General features: G+C 55.0%; 1 protein-coding gene across 7 annotated transcripts in view; it reads right to left on the bottom strand.

The window, feature by feature from the left end:
- The window catches only part of IQSEC1 (IQ motif and Sec7 domain ArfGEF 1), a 184,121-nt gene that overhangs the window by 45,285 nt on the left and 120,184 nt on the right, over window positions 1-18,652 (bottom strand). For all 7 annotated transcript variants that reach the window (XM_037802844.1, XM_037802827.1, XM_037802851.1 and 4 more), the window contains exons 2-3: window positions 8,874-9,168; window positions 2,516-3,741 (exon numbers count right to left, since the gene is read on the bottom strand). In XM_037802844.1, the coding sequence (XP_037658772.1) occupies window positions 2,516-3,741; window positions 8,874-9,168 (1,521 nt within the window). The remainder of the gene's footprint in view (window positions 1-2,515; window positions 3,742-8,873; window positions 9,169-18,652) is intronic.

Genomic DNA, 18,652 nt, shown 5'->3' with positions numbered 1-18,652 from the left:
TGAGAGGTCACTCTGGAGGGTACTCTTATGTGCTATATAGATATTGCTTTTTAGTTTCTAGTGCATTAGAATAGCTAGAAGGAAATACTTGAATCTGTTGAATGGTAATCTGGTAGACTTGAGTCTTGATGATAATTGTATACCTATATAGCTTTTATTGGGTGACCGTGTGATAATGAAAACCTTGTGACTGACCCTCCCTTTACCTAGTCTATGGCAGATGAGTGATAAAATAATGACAAAAAATATATAAATAATAGGGGGATATAAGGGTTAAGAGGTATGGGGTGATCTTGGTGTTCTTTTTAATTTTTATTTTTTCCTTTATTTTGGAGTAATGAAAATGTTCAAAAATTGATTGTGGTGATGAATGGTAACACTGTGAGCCACAGAGTGTATATTTTGGATAGATTCTATGGTGTGTGAGTATATCTCAATAAAATTTGCATTTAAAAAAGTTAATAAGTTGTACCTATTGCAAACTATGGAGTACAGTTAACAATGATACCTTAAAATTCTTTCATCAACAGTGACAAATGTACCACACCAACACTAGGGGTCAATAATAGGAGGAGACAAGAAGTATGGGAGGATTTGGGTTTTCTTCATTTCCTTTCTGGAGTAATGATAATGTTCTAAAATTGTTCATGGTGATGAATGCATAACTATGTGATGATACTGTGAGCCACTGATTGTACACTTTGGATGGACTGCACAGCGTGTGACTATATCGCATGCAAAAAAAAAAAAAATTAATGAGCGTAGAAAGAGCCTACAGAGCCCAAAGCTGGTCTGTTGGGGGAGAGTTTTTCTCTGGACTCTGGGCCTGGGAGGGCCCTAGAGATCCTCCGCCCTTGTCCCCACCCTGGCCTCCACCTGCCCATTTCTGGGGGGCTCCCACATCAGGATATAACATCTGCCAGGTATGAGGGTAACCTTGGGGACTGGGGGAGCCCCTGTCATCCCAGTCTTTCCACAAGAGGTCATGGGCCTAGGTCTGACCCTGAGGAGCCAGAGCTAACCCTGGAGCTGGGCTGTGCTTTCTGGGACTTTTTGGGACAGTGCCCAAGACGGGCTGGGCAGGACAGGCTCCTCCCTGGTCCAATTCGCTGCCCCGGCCATGGCTCACCCGGCAGTGGGGCTGGTCCCCGAGGGCAGCAAGCCACAGGCCAAAGGGAATTTTAGGGAAAATCCCTGCTGGCACAGGCAAGCTGCCCCAGACTCTGCCAGTTCTTAGCCCGTGAGGTCACTAACCCACAGCCCCTTCCCTACACCCACCCTCTGGGGCAGGTCTTCCTGACACCCCCAAACACTGCTTCTTTCATTGCACCAGGTGCTGCTCAGAAGTGTCCCCCGAGTCTCCCCAGATCTGGGGGAAGAGGAAGCAGCAAAGGATGGCTCGGGCAATGGCCTTGGGGTGACCCGGAAGCAGCACAGCATGCCCTGCACCACCCCCGGTGTGGCCTTCAGGGGAAACTGCTGCCTGCCTCTGGCTCTGGGACGTTTGTCATAACCACCAGGCAGGCTGGCCACGTCCCCTCCACGGCCACAAGCCCTGGCAGGACCAGCATCAGGCCCGGAGCCCGATGACTCCAATTTCTGGAGGTCCCATGGACGGGAATAATGTGAGATCTCAGGCTCAGGTTTAACGAGAGCTGCCACCCTCCCCCATGGGAGTGTTCAGTCTCTTTCCCCTTCCTCTTGCTATTTTAAGCCAGGCTAAGAATAGTCTGCTTTAAATACTGTCTCCCTCCCAGATTGGCTCCCAGGACTGCCCCGGCTGCCCCTTTCTAGAACAAACCCCCGGCGGCAGCCACTCCCAGGGCCCAATTCACATTTCTCCCCAGAAGGCCTTGTGGCTTTTTGGTGGCTTTTTTTTAAACATCTTCCTTCTCCCCCTCCCTCACCGCAACACTCCCCTCTGAGTCCAGTTTATACCTGCCTCTGGGAAAGCGTCCCCAGCACAGCTCTGATCCTGTCACCCTCTTGGCTCAAAGACCTGCCCTGCTCCTGGTCTCCTGGGGAATAAAATCCAAACTCGCAAGTGCCATGTGCTGCTCCAGCCCTCAAAGACCACCTTTCCTAACTGGTGCAGGGATGGGGTGAGCAAATCAGACAAGGCCCAAACTCAGGGCACTGATGCCCAGAAAAGTCCCTTGTGCTCCTCTGCTGGCCTCTGCTACCCCTTGGGTGCAGACTGCGTCTGGGGGCCCAGAGGATGTCCATGTCCCCCACCTGCAGCACCGCGGCCACCGGGCCCCTGCGCCAGGCTCTGTTGTAAGTGCTCTACCCCACAGCATCTCGCCTCCCCCTCGCAGGCCCTCATTTCTAGCCTCTTAGCACGGGCACCTCCACTCCGCACAAAGGCATACAGGCTGGACAGGCAGGTGGATTTGTGCCCCGCTCGCTCTGCCAGGCTCCAGTGGCTGCAGACACCACTGTCCTCGTCCTCTGCCAGGCCCGTGGACAGCCAGCGGTGCCCGGCAAGGCTGCTGGTGGGCAACGGGGTACTCACTTGTTGAAGAGGTTCAGGCCGATACGGTAGTGCCTCTTGCGGATGACGTCGTTACTGAAGGCGGGCGAGTCCCAGCTGTTGCGGGTCTCCTTGTGGTAGGTCTGCTTGCTGAGTGTCTGCTCCCGCAGGCTGTCGCGCGATGACGACTCGGAGCTGCAGTTGATGGTGTCGTTGGAGTTGGACGTGCTGTTGATGCTGTCGTTGTCCCCATCTGAGTAGTCCGACTCGGACTTGCTCTGCCTGTTGGCTGAGCCGTTGATAGCCAGGTGGCCGTCCAGGGGCCTGGTGGGCCGGGGCCGCAGCTCCGGCTCCTCGCGGGGGAGGCCCTTGGGGGGGCCGTGCTTCGGGCTGCCCTGCTGTCCGCCAAGGCCGCGCTCATAGGCGCTCTGCCTCTGCAGCGAGCCGCGTTCCGAGCGGTCACTGAGGTCCACAGAGCTGTCACTGGGCGGCTCGATGGTGAGCAGCGGGAGACGCTCCACCCGCAGCCGCTGCCGCTCCAGCGAGGGCGTGCTCCGGCAGCTCGTGTCCGTGTCCGCCTTGTCGTCCTTGTGGGCCAGCGCCCAGTAGTCCTGGGCCGAGCCCCCCGCCCGCAGCCGCAGGTCCGACTCGTTGCTGGACGGTCGGTCTCCCGCCTGCGAGAGGGGCAGGGGCGGCGACAGCTCCTCCTCGTCAATGTACAGGGTGACGTCACTGTAGGAGGCGGTCATCTCGTCCAGCTTGCGGTGGTCCACCCCGTGCAGGGCCGGCGTCGGCTCAGTGTCCCGCACCCGGTCGGGGACCGGTGCTTCCTCAGCGTGCAGGCTGCGGCAGTTGAGGGCGTCGTCGATGGACTCCGCCAGGGACTTCACCTGCCGGGAGAAGGCGTCCTCCAGCTCCGTGATGGCGTCTGCAAAGTCACTGGAGGTGGCTGGGGACTTGATGGCGGGTGGTTCGCTGAGATCCCCGCACTCGGGTGGACCCAGGCCCCCCAGCTGGGAGCCGTCATTGCTCACCGAGACCTGCTTCCCCTCGAAGTAGGAGCTGTGCATTTTCTCGGGCCCCTCGAAAGAGAACTGCATCCTCATGTTGGACAGCACGATTCGGCGCGACATGCGGTTTTCGGACATGGAGCTGCGGAGGCGCTCGAAGTTCTTGTTCATCTGGTACTGGCGGAACGCTGTCTGGATGGTGCGGGCTGCATGGCGGGTCACGAGGCGCCCTCCATACTTTCGTTCTAGCATCTCCACCTGGTGGGGAAAGGAGAGGAGAGTGAGGACGGCTTGGCGAGCGGGAGCCATGTAACATCCACTGAAACTCACAGCTGCTGCCCGACCCTGTAGCGACACGTCTGGAAAGCTCTCGGCAGGCCCCAAAGTTGGCCGAAACAAGTGCTGGGATTATGTGAAATGGGGGTTCTGAGGTCAAATGAGATAGAGAAACACTGGGTTCAAGCTGAATCAAGTATCTTCCCTGCAGGACTTCTCAGAGTCCTTAAAAGGAGGCAGGGCACAGTGTGCTGAGCTTCCCAAACTCCTTTGGCCACGGTGCACCTTATGGTCTACGGTTTAATGGAAAATGCTTTTGGGGATGTTGGGGAGATGAAGCCAGCCCCTTTGGAGATGAGGAACCTCAGTAACACGCAGGTAAGAGACTTGCAGGAGATTCTAGCAAGTTGCTGGGGTACTGAGGACTGGCTGCAGGCTTCCGGAGCCCTTTTCCTTTCTATCATATAATGACTGTGGCTTTCAGTGGCCTGGGGAGTCACTGATTTTCAGGGAGACCTTGGTGGAACACCATACTAAGGAGCAGGCTTCAAAGTCAGATGCCTGGGTTCTAATCCCATGTGCCCCTGGTAAGCCTTGGAACCTCGCCTTTCCTCCATCGCCACATGTAAAATGGGGATAATCCTGGGACCTACCTATGTCAGTAGATGAGACAGGACAGATACGCAGCACTTAGCACATGCCAAGACAGCAGCAGCTGGGGCTGGAAGACTCTCGACTGTGTACCTGCAAGCTTTCACAGTCTGTGGGTGCCCCCAGTCCCTCACTGTACAGATGGGGAAACTGGACCCAGAGAAGAGACCCCCCGAGCACATGGAGGCCTCCAGACTCCAGAGCTAGTTCTTGCTTTCTTCACCACAGGTTGTGGTGGCCCTTTCTTGTAAGTGTGGAGCTACAATTTGGGGAGCAGTCTGCAATTGGGAGAGACCAGGCAAGCTCTCAGCTCCTTCTGGCTTGAGGACTCCCCAGTGTGACACGAGGGCCTCCTGAAACTCTGAGACCTCCTGAAGTTGAAGCACAGCCCTACGGGTGCCCCCCGTTCCTTGTTCCTGGGTAAAAACCAAACACACTCCTGCTGTTGGAGCCAGCTCTTTTGGAATCAAAGAATGGGCTTCTCTGCCAAGCCAAACCTCTCTCAGGCTGCTGGAGCAGAGAGCAAGCGGCTGGGGCTGAGGAAGGACGGAGGCCCACAGGAGTGAGACACTTTTTACCATCCAGCCTGTCTGGGTCCAGGCATCACACAGAGACAGAGACCCGAGATCCTGACCCTCCAGGAGCTAGAAGTCCATCAGGGAGAAAACACACACACACACACAACTGAAATAAAAGCTAAACAGATGCTGAGCCAAATAAAGGCTGCAGGTCCAAGATCTTCACATCCTGCTGCCACTCTTTTTGGAAAGTAAGTTGGTGTGTCACCTGAGCCTGGGTGCAACTGACCCCAACTCAGGGACACCAGAAAATGCAGGCCCCGAGAGCATGGGTAGTGGCACCATGTTCACCCAAATACTCCATGTGTCAGCTCTCCTGGCGCCCCACTAGAGGGGCAACGTGTGGGGCTGGGCAGAACTGCCCTCTTTGCAGAAGAAAATAGCTGAGGCGGGCAGAGATCAAAACGACTTTTCAAAGCCTGGAGTCGGCCAGGGCGGTTCTGTTTTCTCCCTTAAGTTACTGATCATCGTCCAAACAGATGACCTCACTTCCACAACTGTAAGCAGAAAAGTTTCTATTTTTTCGGTTGCAAGTGAAGCTCTGAAAGCCCATGGGGCCGATAAGGAGCTGGAGCGGCTGAGCTCTGGAAAGCCCGTTTTCCTCCCTCTCTCTTTTCTGCCTGTGAAGGCCCAAGATCCTAGGCCCCTCGTGCTAGCTGCTGGGAGCAGAAGGGGGGTGTCACAAATGCCCAGACCACCAGCTCAGGCCCAGAGCTCACTCCAGAGCCTTTTCTCCGTAGCTGGCTTTGGACCTCACAAACCAGGCAGCGACCCTGTTTGCCCAGGACCCCATCTCGGCAATGTCTGTGTGTGTTGAGGAGGGGAGGGAGGGAGGGAGGGGAAGCAGCAGGGGGTTCCAGGAAGGCAGAAATGGGCCCTGTGCTTGGTCAAAGTCTGTCAGTCCCTCCTACCCGCCTGCCCCCAGGAGGACACACGAACCCAGGCCCACTCTCCCTCATCCCCCAAACTCCCCACACTCATTCTTTTTTTCTGGGCCAGAACGAACCCAAGGCCCAGTCTAAAAGTTTACGGGGATCCAGGAGAGGAAGGGAAATTAAGATCTGTTTGCCTACCGTGTGTGCCAGGGGCTGTACACCCTCAATTCATATAACTTACCTTAAGAGGGGTTTTACTCTCCCCATGCCACAAGGAGCTCAGAGAAGTGAAGTGACTTGCCTAAGCCTAGCCGGGGGCTTTCCCACTAGGTCTCCCCACCTCACCCATTAAAGGAACACTTCTGGGCAGTGGTGAGGACGGATCAAGAGAAAGGCCCTTCCATGAAAGCAGAACAGCCACCTCTTGACTACTCAGGGACAAAGGACCTGTTTGTCCCTCCAGACCTCCTGCCCTCACTGCAACAGGAGACCACCAGAGGGTGCTGAGGGCTGGAGGCCAGAAGGAGGGCTCGGGTGCCTTCCCACTGGGGTCCTTTCATTAAAACGGTCTTAGTGTTACCCACATTTGAACTGCTGGGAGAACTGGGTGCCCGGATCTCATCTGGCAATTCCCATCTTCCCTATTCCTGCTTTCGTTCTGATGGCCAGGAAGCTCGAGGGTGAGTTGAATGCTCAGTGGCCCTCAATTACTTCCTCCCTCTTGCTCTGTCCTGCCTCTTCCCTTTCATCATTCCAGTCCCTTATGCATACCAAGCTCCGGCCTCGGGGCCTTTGCACCTGCTCTCACCTCTTCCTGGAACATCCTTTCCTTAAATGCCCAGTTGTTAATGTCACCTAAGAGATGTCGTCCCTTCTACCTTTATCCAAAGCTAGCACCTGCCCAGGGCTGCTCTATTTCTTTCCCGTTTTATAATCTCTAAGTTTACATGACTTTCTGGAATTATATTGTCTCTTTATTCACAGTCTTGTTTGCAATCCCTCTCCTGTACCACACTGTCAGCAGAAGTGAGCAGGACCTCGTCTTGTTCACTGCTGACTCCCTAGCACCCAGCACAGTGTCTGGCACATAGGGGACCTGTGGCTAATATGCTTAGGATGGACAGGGACAGCTGAAGCCAAATGAAGCCCCTATTAAGCACGTAATTCTCTCCACTGCCTTAACCTTTCTCATGCTTATCCAAATGGCTTTGCTGCCAAGTCTGGACCTGGCAGGCATGAATCTGGGTATGGCTGACAAATGCAACCGAAGCTGTTCTCCCTGGGGTCAGCCTGCCCACGGGGCCAAGTGCCACAAGGATGAAGGGAGCTATGTGCACCAGGCTCTGGCCACTAGCCGGTACCTGTCAGTCCTGGCTCCCAGGTAAAAAGATGAAGAGAGGGATCAGAGCCGAGGGGTGGAGCTGTTCAAAGTCTCAGGGCAGCGTAGAGGGCAGGGTGAGGAGGGGGTTGAGATGGAGAATCTCTGTCAAGACGTAAGAGCCACCCTAGGCAGCATCCCCAGCCCTCCCTGAAGGAGTTGGGGCTGCACCAGGCCTAGATCTGTGCTCCTTACTAGTTGGGGACACACCAGGCCTAGATCTCTCCTTCTCACAGGACAATGAAGACAACCAAGGGGCAAACATGGGGCAGGCCAGGGCACAGGGAAGTTGTGGGCAGGAAGGAGGGCCAAGGGGACTTCTGGAATGTGGCTTCTGGGGTTTATGGCTCCCGGGGCCCTGCTGGATGGAGGGGGCCACCTGGGATTTATGAGGTGGCCGCCCAAAGTTCAAGGCCCAGAGGCTGGGGGAAACCTGACAAGTCATTTTGACTCTGTAAATTTGCAAAGCCACTTAAGGATAGCCTGGGGATTCTCCTGAAACCTGCGACTCTCTGCTGGAGAGTTTCCCATGGCCTAAGACACAGCCAAGTGATCTGCTCATTCATTCACTCACTCATTCAGGTACCCAGCTGTTCATTAGCTCGAATTCTCATTCAAGTGCCTATTATGTACCTGCACCATGGGGGTCTTAGAAGTGAAAACTCCCTGCCCACCCAGTGGCCTCTTGCTCCCTTGGGTACATCCCACTGCTACACACAGGGACCTTCCCCTCTCCCCTTGCCTCCAAGAAGCTGCCTCTGAGTCCTCCCTCGTGCCTGGCCAAGCAAGCAGGCTGTGTGCCCTCCTTGCTGTACCACGCAGGTGTCAACCACATGTGGGATGTGGGCCAGTCCCCCCACCACCACCAGGCCAAGGCCTCTGTGAGTGAAAAGTGGAAACTGGCTGGTTTCCTACAAAGCTGCAAACCTGAGGGATATAATAAGCGACGTCACCTCCACTGGCTGTGGTTGGCCTTTTTTTTTTTTTTAAAGCTTGTGCTATTTATGCTGTAAACTGACCTCTCTCCCTCTCTCCAGCCAGGGCTCCCTCCCTCACACTCCCATTCTACCTGAAGCTCAGTTTTCACCTGGAACCTCAGGGGCCATGGAACCTGTGTGTCCTTCTGATACTCAGATACCCACCCCAGCCCCCCAGGCCCTGCCACGAGGGCTTTGGGAACCAGGGCAGAGGCACAGGTGTCATCTGAGAGACTCTGCCTGAGTCCCCAGGAAGGAATGTCAAACAGCCAAGTTCCTTCACTCTAAATCCCTTCAAGCATTTCAGCTGGAGTCAAGCTGGGACCAAAGGCTCCCAAGGAGGGACAGGAAGCAGTGCTCGGGTGGACTGAGGCAAAGGTCATATTCTCAGGGAAAATCTATTATGAGGTTCATAATCCAGTCTGTGGGAGAGCTGAAAGGCTTCCCTGCTACCTGTGGTCGCTGATCTTTCCCCAGGAGGCCACTAGCGGGTGGGCTGAGCCGCCAGGCCCTGCCCACCAGGACAGCCAAGCCCCGCCCGGCCACCTTCCTGGGCAGCCAGGCCCCGCCCCACCCGAGCAGCCAAGCCCTGCCCACCCACCGGGGCAATTAATCCCCGCCCACCTGAGCAGTCAGGCCCCGCCCACCCGCCTACCTGCTTGTCCTGCAGGTCCGAAGAGAGCTCATAGCTCTCAGAGAGTGAGCGAGAGCGCTTGATGGCGTCCTCCTCGGCCTGCTTGCGCAGGATGGAGGTCGAGTGCTGCAGCTTGGGCCGCCGCGTCCGCTGCTGCTGCCCCGGCGGCACCGAGTACAGCCCATAGGCGCCTGCCGGCGTGTGCTCGTAGAGGTCCGGGCTCAGGCTGGCGCCGGGTGCCAAGGGGCCCTGGTGGTAGGCCGAGGGGCTGTCCAGAGACGTGCCAGTTTCGCTGCTGGGGACCTCGCCCTCAACGCTGCAGAGGAGAGAGGCAGGGGGCGTGGCGGTGAGTGGGGGACCAGAGCCCAGGGCTGAGAGGGAGGGAGCGGGGGTGCAGGGTGAGGGGGGAATGGAGGCCGCCTCGTGGTGCTCCCTCTTCCACCCTCCTCCACTCATTCCTGCACAGCCAGCAGGAACATGTGCAGCCATCCCCAGCTCCCACCTCATCCAGGTTTATTTTGCTCCCTAAAACTCACCACCTTCTCAAATGGAATATAGTTTGCATACTGATTTTCCTTATTGTGTCTCCCACACAAGCCTGTCGGCTCCCTGAGGACAGGGCTTTTGCCCCACCTGTTCACGGTGAACCCCCAACGTCTCAGACACAATAGGTTCTCAAATGTTTACTGAATGAATGAATGAACGCCTTCTTTCCTTCACTGCCACCTCCTGGATTAAGTACACCAGTGGCTTTTTTTTTTAAACAGTAATTAAAGGTGACTTAACTGCACATCTGCTTGGGGCCAGGCACTGTGTAGGCGCTGTGCATACATTTTCTCTGTATTTTTTTCCTGATGAATTGAAAAACAGAAATCGAAAAAGCACCAAGCTGGCAACGAGCTTATTATTTCTTTTATTTCCACTGTCTCCCAACATGAACTCGGCGTGACCTGACATCCTGCATTTTCTCTAGATCGCCAAGCCAATCTACAGACGGAGAGTGATTCACCCCCCTTTTACAGGCGAGGAAACCGAGGCCCGGCGACAGAAAGAGACTTGCTTGAGTCCACATGGTGGGATTGAAGCCCACTTGGTGGGACTCCCACCTCCCTGCCCCTTGCGGGCACAGCACACATGACATCCCTTTCGGCATCTCCAGGCCGCTGGCAGGAGCAGAGCTGATGGCAGGGAGCGAGAGAGGGCCTTCTGCCTTACTCATCCCAAGCTCACGAACTTAGGAAACCTTTTCAATGTTTTGCAGACGCTGGTTTCCACCGCGGATTGCGTTTCAGTCTCGGGCACCGAGAGGAGGGAGGCGTTTACACAAGAAGTTTCTACCACGGCTTCTGGAGGCATCTCCAATTGTCCTGCCTGGTTCCCTCAGGCCAGGAAGGGACTTGAGACTTTAAAGACCCTCCAGTCCCCGAGGCCAGAGCAGAGGTCTCTTTGGAAGCCACACAGCAGTGGGACCACAGAACCCGGGTCCCGCCCAGGCTGGAGTCTTTCTTCAATGGCTTGCATCTTCCAAACCCAGTGGGAACGCCTCGCATTCAACAGCCTCAGAGCCCACTTGTCCGCCCCCACCCTGTCCAGCTCCGCTTCCGTTCCCGCGGGTCACCGTGCCTGGCAGGGCTCTGCTGCCAAGTTCAGAATGGGAAACCGTCCGCTGGCTCCTGGGGCGCCTCCCAGGAGAAACCCAGGGTGGGGTTTGGGGGGGAGGCCCTGGAGCAGAAAAGGCCGAGATGATGCCAGCTGACCCGGGTGCAGCAGGAAACGGCCTGCCCTTTACTGCTAATTCCACCCTGAGACGGGGACGTGGCCGCAAATCTCGGCACTTGCTTTCCAACTTACGATTTAAGAATAGGACAGGACTTCCGCTCCCACCAGCCAACGCTGGCCTCTGGAGACGTGCAGTGGGTCCCCTGTGGTGAACAACATCCCAACCTGCTCCCCAAGGGTGAAGGGGTACCAAAGGTCCTTCTTTGGGGAAGAGCCCTGGGCTCAAGTATTAAGAGACCCAGTTCTTTGCCTGCCTCTGCCACCACCTTGCTGTAAGTCAGGGTGGGCCACCTCTCATTTCCAAGCAGATTGTGCTGCTCTCCCGTTCTTCTGGTGGAGATGTGGACAGTGGCTCACAATAAGTAATCAGTGCTGCAATAATCGTTTGTTTGGGAGACTGAATGGATCCTCATATCAGACCTCCAGGTGAGCCTCAACCAGCTCCAGAGAAGATAGCCCGCCCACCCACAGCTGGCTGACCCCAAAGTCCATGCAACATACACCCTCTTCTGCCTCACCCTCTCTTTGCAGCCTGCTAGCACAAGGAAGTATTTTCAAACCCGCCCCTCTCAAACTGAAAACATTTTAGTCAGGGGCCAAATCTGTTTTTCCAAGCAAGAAGCTGATGGGAAGCAAAATCCTGTTTGTCCTTCAGGAGGTACAGCTAGGGCTCCACTTATAAAGAGAGAATTCTAAATGGTCTCCTAAGCCCGAGTTTGCAGAAACACAGTGACTGATGGGTGTTTCCCTCCATGCCCCCTGGAGTGGGAATGGAAGATCCCTGGTGTTCCATGGGCTGTTTTGGAGATGTCAGGTAGCTCTGCTAGGGAGTGGCGGGCCGGGACCCTCCCTGTCCCGCTCTAAGGAGCCCCAGAATAAACAGACACTCTCCACCTCTCAGCCGTGAGCAGGCAAAACGGGGGCCTTCCTTCCCTGCCAGTGGGTTGTCAGTGTGAGAGGCTGTCCCTAGTCCCAATCAGCCATAGTCTGGGGCAGAGGAAAGAGAAGCAGGGACTGGCACTGAGGTGAGGCTGCGCCTGGCTCTGTAGTGAGGAAGGGCTGGGAAAGGTCATAGCATTCTGGCTGCCTGAATGGTGGGGGTCCTGGGACAGGACATCACAGTGGGGAGTCCTCCCTTTGGGCCCGAGGGGAGGGAGGAACTTTCTGGGGCTGTGCCAGCCCAGGATTCCAGCTCGGGGATTTCCCGGCTCCAGCCTGCCTCATGCCAGAGGGTTCTAGAACATGCTTGGGAGAGAGGGCCCACCCTCCCTTCGAGGCTACCTTCCCCAGGAAGGGAAGGAGCCTGACAGTCACCCATAGCCTTTCCCTTCACTGATGATGGCAACTCCAGCTGTCTCCCCTGCTCATACCCCGTGCCCTGTCAGCTCTACCTTCAAAACACACCCAGGATCTGAGCTGCTTGCTGCTCAGCAGCCAGGTCCAGGCCACCATCACCACTTGCCTGGATGATCCTAACCGCCTCCTCCTAGGACCCCCTGCTTCCATACTCGGCCTCGCCCTTGGCCCCATGCAGTCGGAGGATAACCTTACACCTAAGTCAGACTGAGTGCCCCCCTCTGCTCCCCACTGCACCTGGAATAGAAGACACTGCCCTTGCAACGTCATTCCAGGCTTTACCTGATCTGACCCCATCTCGGCTCCTCATTCCCTTGCTCATTCTGTTCCAGCCTCACTGGCCTCCTTGCTCTCCTCCCAATCAAACCAGGCACAGTGGCTGTTCCCTCTACCAGGATGCTTTTCCCCAGACACCTGCACGAGTCACACCCTTACTTCCTTCAAGTCTTCACTCAATATCCCCTTCTGAACAAGTCCAACCTGATCACCTGATTTTAAACTCCCATCTCTCCCAGCACCCGGCTTGCATTCCTAATCCCTTACTCTGCTTTATCTTTTTTTCTCCAAGGTGATCATCAGCTTGTAACATATGAAATAAACTATTTACCTTTTATGTTTGTTTGTTTATTGTCAATCTCCTACCTCACATATAAGCTCTAGGAGGGGAAGGCAAGGATATTTGTCTTGTTTTGCTCACTGAAGCTTCCCACACAAGTACCCGCTCTGTAAATCCCTGCTGAGCAAGCAAAGGCCTTTCCCCAGGGCCTGCTGTGTGCCAGGCCCTGGAATTTGGTTTCACCACCTTCTGGACATCCCATAGGCATCTCACATCCAGACGTGCCCCAAACCAAACTCTTGATCTTTCTCCATTTCAGGGAGAGGGCCATCACCCTGAGCCAGAGCAGCATCCTCATCTTAACCCACCAACCCAGCCCCTTCCCTTCCCCCAGTTCAATCTGTCACCAAATCCTCTTGAGTCTTAAGTAAATGGTACCCACTTCCGTTGCGCAGTGTGACGGCCTTCCCACTCCACCCCCTAATCCAAACCAACCGCAACCATTCCAAGAAGAGCTGGACAGGCCATCCCACTGTACCCAGCATGGCTCCACAGGGCTTTCTCCAATGGATATGTGGACAAAAGTCAGCAAGGCATTGCTGGGCAGAGCATGAACTTTTCTTTGTTGCTTAAGAACCCACCTTGGGCCAGAGAACATCAATTCCCGATGGTCCCAATCAAAGGCTAAGCTGCATCAGACACTAAAAAAAGAGTCTTAATCTGAGCCAAAGAATTGATAAAGATAAATTTTTTAAAAAGTGAAAATGCTCAGTGCTGACAAGTAAATACAACAACAAGTACTCTTAGAGTCTGCTGGGAAAAATATAAATTGCTATGGTTTTTCCAGAGTGCTAGCTAGAAATAGTTATAAAATTTAAGTCATGGACACCTTATTATCCTCTGCCTAAAGGATATACCCTAAAGCAACAAAGACCCCTTTCTTAATTAACACTCAATGCAGCATGCTGCTTCTCTCTGGAGAGAAAAACAACCCTCATATGTCATCAGAGCAGTCTGTGGGTTCCCACAGCAAAAAACACCAGTGCTCTAATGACACAGCCCTTGGCTTAAAAGGAAACCCACACTTGACCAAAGCACAGAGGCCCCAGGTAGAAGTTTTGGACCACTGAGTAACCAGCCTCAACCCCCAAGCACATGCCACTCCCAGTGCCTTCAACCTCCAGAGCCTCGGCCACACCCTCTTCTTCAGCCATGCTGAGCAGCCCTCTGGAGCTCAGTGCCTCTCCACCTGGCTCAGCTCCTTTGGGGAAGCTTTTCCCACAACCCCAGCGGATAAGAAAGGCTGAACACAACAGAGTCCCCAGCAGCATACCTGAATTCACGGTCTCTCCCACAGACTCCTGCGCCATATGCAAATTAGGGAATGGGGCAGGGCATTTGTTCCATGGCCCTGAACATTCCTGACAGTTTCAGAGTTGCTGGAACATTCTAGATCAGTTAGGTGGCTGCTGCCCAGAGCTCACAGAAGATACCTTTGGTCCTGTAATCCCTTTTCTAGAGCTTCATGTCAAGGAAAAATAAGACCAATATGCAAAGAGATAAATACAAAGACTTTCATTGCAGTGTGGTTTCTAATTACAAAAACTTGGAAATAATCTAAATGCTCATCAACAAGGGATTGATTTAAATTAATTATATACCCACAAAATGGAGATAACATCAAGATGGGGAAGATTTGGTCTAATGCTGTTCCTATGAAAAAGACTCACTAAATTTTTGTTTCAAATGAGCTGATGCCACAATGCCACTGATAAAGCAGTTGCTGGGCTGAACCAATAAAAAGCCAAAAGCCAACAAAATCCTGTTGTCTGCTGTGGTGTTATGCTGTCAGATCACAGGGCAAGACTGCGTCTGGGTGCTGCACCTACTGCCCAGAGTCCCAGAGCCGGGAGAACAAACATGGCACACACACCTGCCCCACATTCTCCTGCCTGTGACAGACATTACTAATCCATTGCGGACACCCTCCTTCTAACATAGCATTCCAGACAACTGATCCCAGCTGGCATGTGAGATGAAGCCCATTTGCTGATCCTAAACCACAGTATGACAAGAGAAAAGCTGGACATCTGGAAACCACCTCCCACCAAGAACCAGGACTGCTGGTCTAGGAATAGCAGACCAAGAAGAGATGCGATCTCCATCCTCTAGCATCTGACAGGCTGACGCGGGGAACGCGGAGCAGATTCTCTAGTGGGATGACCTATGAGCAATTTTGCCCAACCTGAGAAAGAATGCTCTAACACAGTCAGGGCTGCTCATGAGATGGTGAGCTCTCCGTCGCTGGAGGTATGCAAGCTGCAACAGGCCAGACACCTACCAGCGATGTGGTCAAAGTGGATCTTCTATGGACTGGAAGCCCGATTCCAGGGCAGCTAAGGCCTGCCTGAATCTGCACTCCGTCCCCAGTGTCTCCCTATCACCATTCTTGCATTTCTTTGTCCTGGAAGGGCCACACTCAGCTCTCAGTTTAATACCACTTCCTTCCTGCACGAGGCCACTCTGCCTTCACAGACCCCACCCCACCGTTCTTTGTTACATCCTGCTACCTTGTTTTCTTCATGAACTTATCACCACGTGGATCACCAGGTCTGTATGCTTGAGCAGTTCCATACACTCCACCAGGAATTCTGCTCTGTGGGGTAGAGTCTCGCCTTTCAGGGCAGCACCCTGGAGGACTGTGTGAGGTTAGGAGTGTCCCTTCTGGGATATTCTCCCTCTCCACCCCGAGCTCTGCTCATCTTTTCCCCCAAAACTGTCCCCCAAAGCCCCGGCCTTAAGCAGAGATGGGGATGTGGGAGCAGCTGGGGGAAGGGAGACCCACTCCTTCTCAGAAGACCAGGACTACGTGTCCACAGTGGGGTCCTGGGAGGTGGGACTGGCCGAGGGCAGAGCTGGCGAGCAGGTAAGGACTGGGGCTGCCCATGGATGTGTCCACCCTCCACCCAAGCCCCACCCCAAGTGTCCACATCCATCTGTCCTTGGGGGCTGGGGCACGGCTGGCCCTCCTCCTGCCCAGCCTAACAGAGAGCATCCCACGCGCTGACTCACTGCAAGGCTAGCCCCAGCTCCTTGCCCCCCCCTCTTCAGTTTTCCAAACATGCCTTCCTCTGCTGGAGGCTGGTCTGGGTTATTTTTATGTGGGGAAACGGCTGGGTGAGGCACTGGATGAAACACCATCCAGAGTTTCCTACTGCCTTAGGACGGGACGATGGAAATCAGGAACAGAGAACACATTTCCAAAAGCTCCCCCCGCTCCCTGCCTTTCTGCCAGATGAGGGAGGCTGCACAGGCTGGCTGCTGAGGCCCTGAGCCAGATGCCTAGGTTGGAATTTTGGTTCTACTGCTGCAGCCATGGGCAGGTATGCTTCTGGGCCTCAGCTTCCTTTCCTGTAAAAAGGGATAATTCAAGGACCTACTTCATAGGATGGTTGTGAGGCTTAACAGAGTTGAGACAGGTCAAGTCCTTCAAACAGTGCTTGGCTCCTAAAATACACATTGTAATTGCTGTCTCGCCCCACGGACACCTGCCTCCAGCCTCAGGCCCTTCCGTTGTGAGGGCCCGATGCCGTGGCAGACACACTGCAGAGGGAGGCGAGACCCAGGCCACGGCACTGGTGACAAGCAGCCTCCATGCTGGCCCCCGTGTCACTGGAGAGGTCCTACAAGCCGCCCAGGCCCCACGGCCCCAGACGCCATGTCCTGGCTCCGGCTGGGGAGTGAGTCAGGGCACAGCAGCCTTTGGCCTCTTGGGCCAGGGATGTCTCTATTTATGGCCTGTGAAGTCATGAGTGACTTTTCTCGAGAAAAAATGTCAAGTCAGAGGAGGCGCTGGGCAGGAATGAGAGGGCATGGCTGGAGCAGGGACCCGCTGTCCACCCCCAACAACGATGATTGTGATGATAACCACAACAACAGCTGGCATCTATCTAGTTAGCAGTGTTCTAAGCTTCACACGTCACCCATTGAAGCCTCTCAACCACTGTGTCCCTGTTTCACAGGCGAGAAAACAGGCCTGGAGAGGTTAAACCCGTGAGTGACGTCAGAACCCAGGCAGCCTGGCTCCAGAGCCCAGACACTTGCCCGAGATACTTATATGACTTCTTACTGGAAAGGAAAGAAAACATGGATTTGGGTTATGCGGTTGCAACACTTCTCTGTACACCTGCCAAGTATTAGAATACATAGCCTGGAATCCACCCAAATTCCCTGGCAGCTGGCACTGCCGTCTCTTCTGCAGATGAAGAAACTGAGGCTCAGTGAAGGTGTGTCCCATACAGAACAGAGCGGGACTGGGACTTGACCAGGTCACTCAGTGGCTACATGGGGGTAGGGGCAGGGCTGGGGTCCACAGCTGGGGAGTCTTGGGGTTGTGAGGAGACACAGGGAAAGGGGACCAAGCGTGGCCAGCCATGGCCACATCCCCTGGCAGAACTGCCCTCTTCAGAGTGGGCTGGGCCCCAGACTGGAGGAAGCCGGTGCTTCTGGAAGCCTGCCTGCAGTTAAGTGTCCACGCCGGGAGCCTCAGGCCGGAGTCCAGGCAGTCTGCACAGATCAGAGCAGAACAACATCCTCCAGGCCCCGGGGCATCCCCATGCTCTGCTTTCAGAGTTTCTAATTTCCAGAAGGAGTCTAGACCGGGGGTGGGGACAGCTAATTCCTAGCAGCCCTGGGCCTGCCCTGGCCTTCACCAGTTCCCTCATGGGGCTTCCTGTGGCTCTTTGCTGCTGAGGCCACATTAACCAAGGTGCATGACCCAGAATGGAGAAGCGTATGTTCTTGTCTGCTCTGGACTGCTCCAAAACCTAGGTCGAGACTAGGGGAGGGACAGGGCAGGGTCTGCAGAGGAGGGAGAAGTTTTTAATGGTGAGAGCTATTTGGGAAGGGGCTACCCAGGGCAGTGCAGCTGTTTGAGCAGAGTCTGGAAAACTGGTCTAGAGGAGATGCTGCAGCTGGTGGTAGGGGCAACCCCCACCCCCAACAGTCACCCATGCTGCCATTTGTAGGCCCTGGTGCAAGCTCACACCCGCATCCGATCCCTGCAATGATCCCCTTGGAAACCAATGTCCTTCCCATTTTGCAGACGAGAAAATGGAGGCTCAGAAAGGACACACAGCTTGCCCAAGATCACAGAGCTCAAGACAGAGCCAGGTCTCAAATCCGTGACGTGTTCCTAGTCTTCTCCACTCTGCTAGGCAACTGCGAGGGGCGTGGAAAAGTTCCTGGGCAGCCTGTCCCTGAGCAGCAGACTTCAGGGACACGCACTGGTGGGTTTCAAGGGCAAAGCAGGGGTGTGAAGGGACACGGAGCTGGAGCGCCCATGGGAAAGGCCGGGTGGTTTTTCCCAGGGGCATCAGGGAGGATGGCAGGTCCCCCACAAATGCCTAAAGCCCAGAGCCTGGATCACAAGCTGACGAGTGGTCCCTGGAGAGAACAGAGGCTCCAGCTGGTGACCCAAGGGACTTATGGGCCCTGGGGATGCTCCCCAGCTCTGTCCCAACCAGACAGGAGGTGGGTGGGGCCCTCCTGGACTGAGGCCTAGCAACGCTGGCTGTCTCCCCTGAGACGAGCCAGGCAGAAAAAGACCCGGGAGGAAAAGTTCCCAAAGGAGGCCTACTCCCAGCTTGCAGGACCCGACTGGAATCTGTAGAGGGCAGGTGGAGCTGAACCCTGCAGTCAGACCACCCAGCATGGCCTGAGCCTGGGGTGGAGGGGCAGAGGGAGGCTGGAGAAAAGAGTCGGGGTCACCGTGAGGCACCGACACACTGTGATGTTCATCCTAACATCCAGCATGACTTCTGACTGGCAAACCGGGAGTCCTAAATCCAACACAAGGGGTGCAAGGAGCTTTCTGGATGGTCTGGAGGTCACCCCCATAGGGCTTGCAGCTGGCTGGAGGCGGGAGAGTTTCTGCTGCTACCCAGTCCCCAAAGTTGTTTTTACCACAAAGAAACCCAACAAACCCAACAGCCAGCTGCCCTCCCAACAGTGGCCAGAAGGCACTACAAAGCCCAGCTCCTGGGTTCCGCCCACCGCAGCCTTCCACACCTCGGCCACTGGAAAGTGCCGCCGGCCCGCCCAGGCCAAC

The sequence above is a fragment of the Choloepus didactylus genome, chromosome 1 (genome assembly GCF_015220235.1).
Source record: "Choloepus didactylus isolate mChoDid1 chromosome 1, mChoDid1.pri, whole genome shotgun sequence".
In the NCBI taxonomy this organism is placed as follows: Eukaryota; Metazoa; Chordata; class Mammalia; order Pilosa; family Megalonychidae; genus Choloepus; species Choloepus didactylus.
Note: the sequence above shows the minus strand (reverse complement) of the source record. Positions and strands in the feature narration are given on the sequence as shown.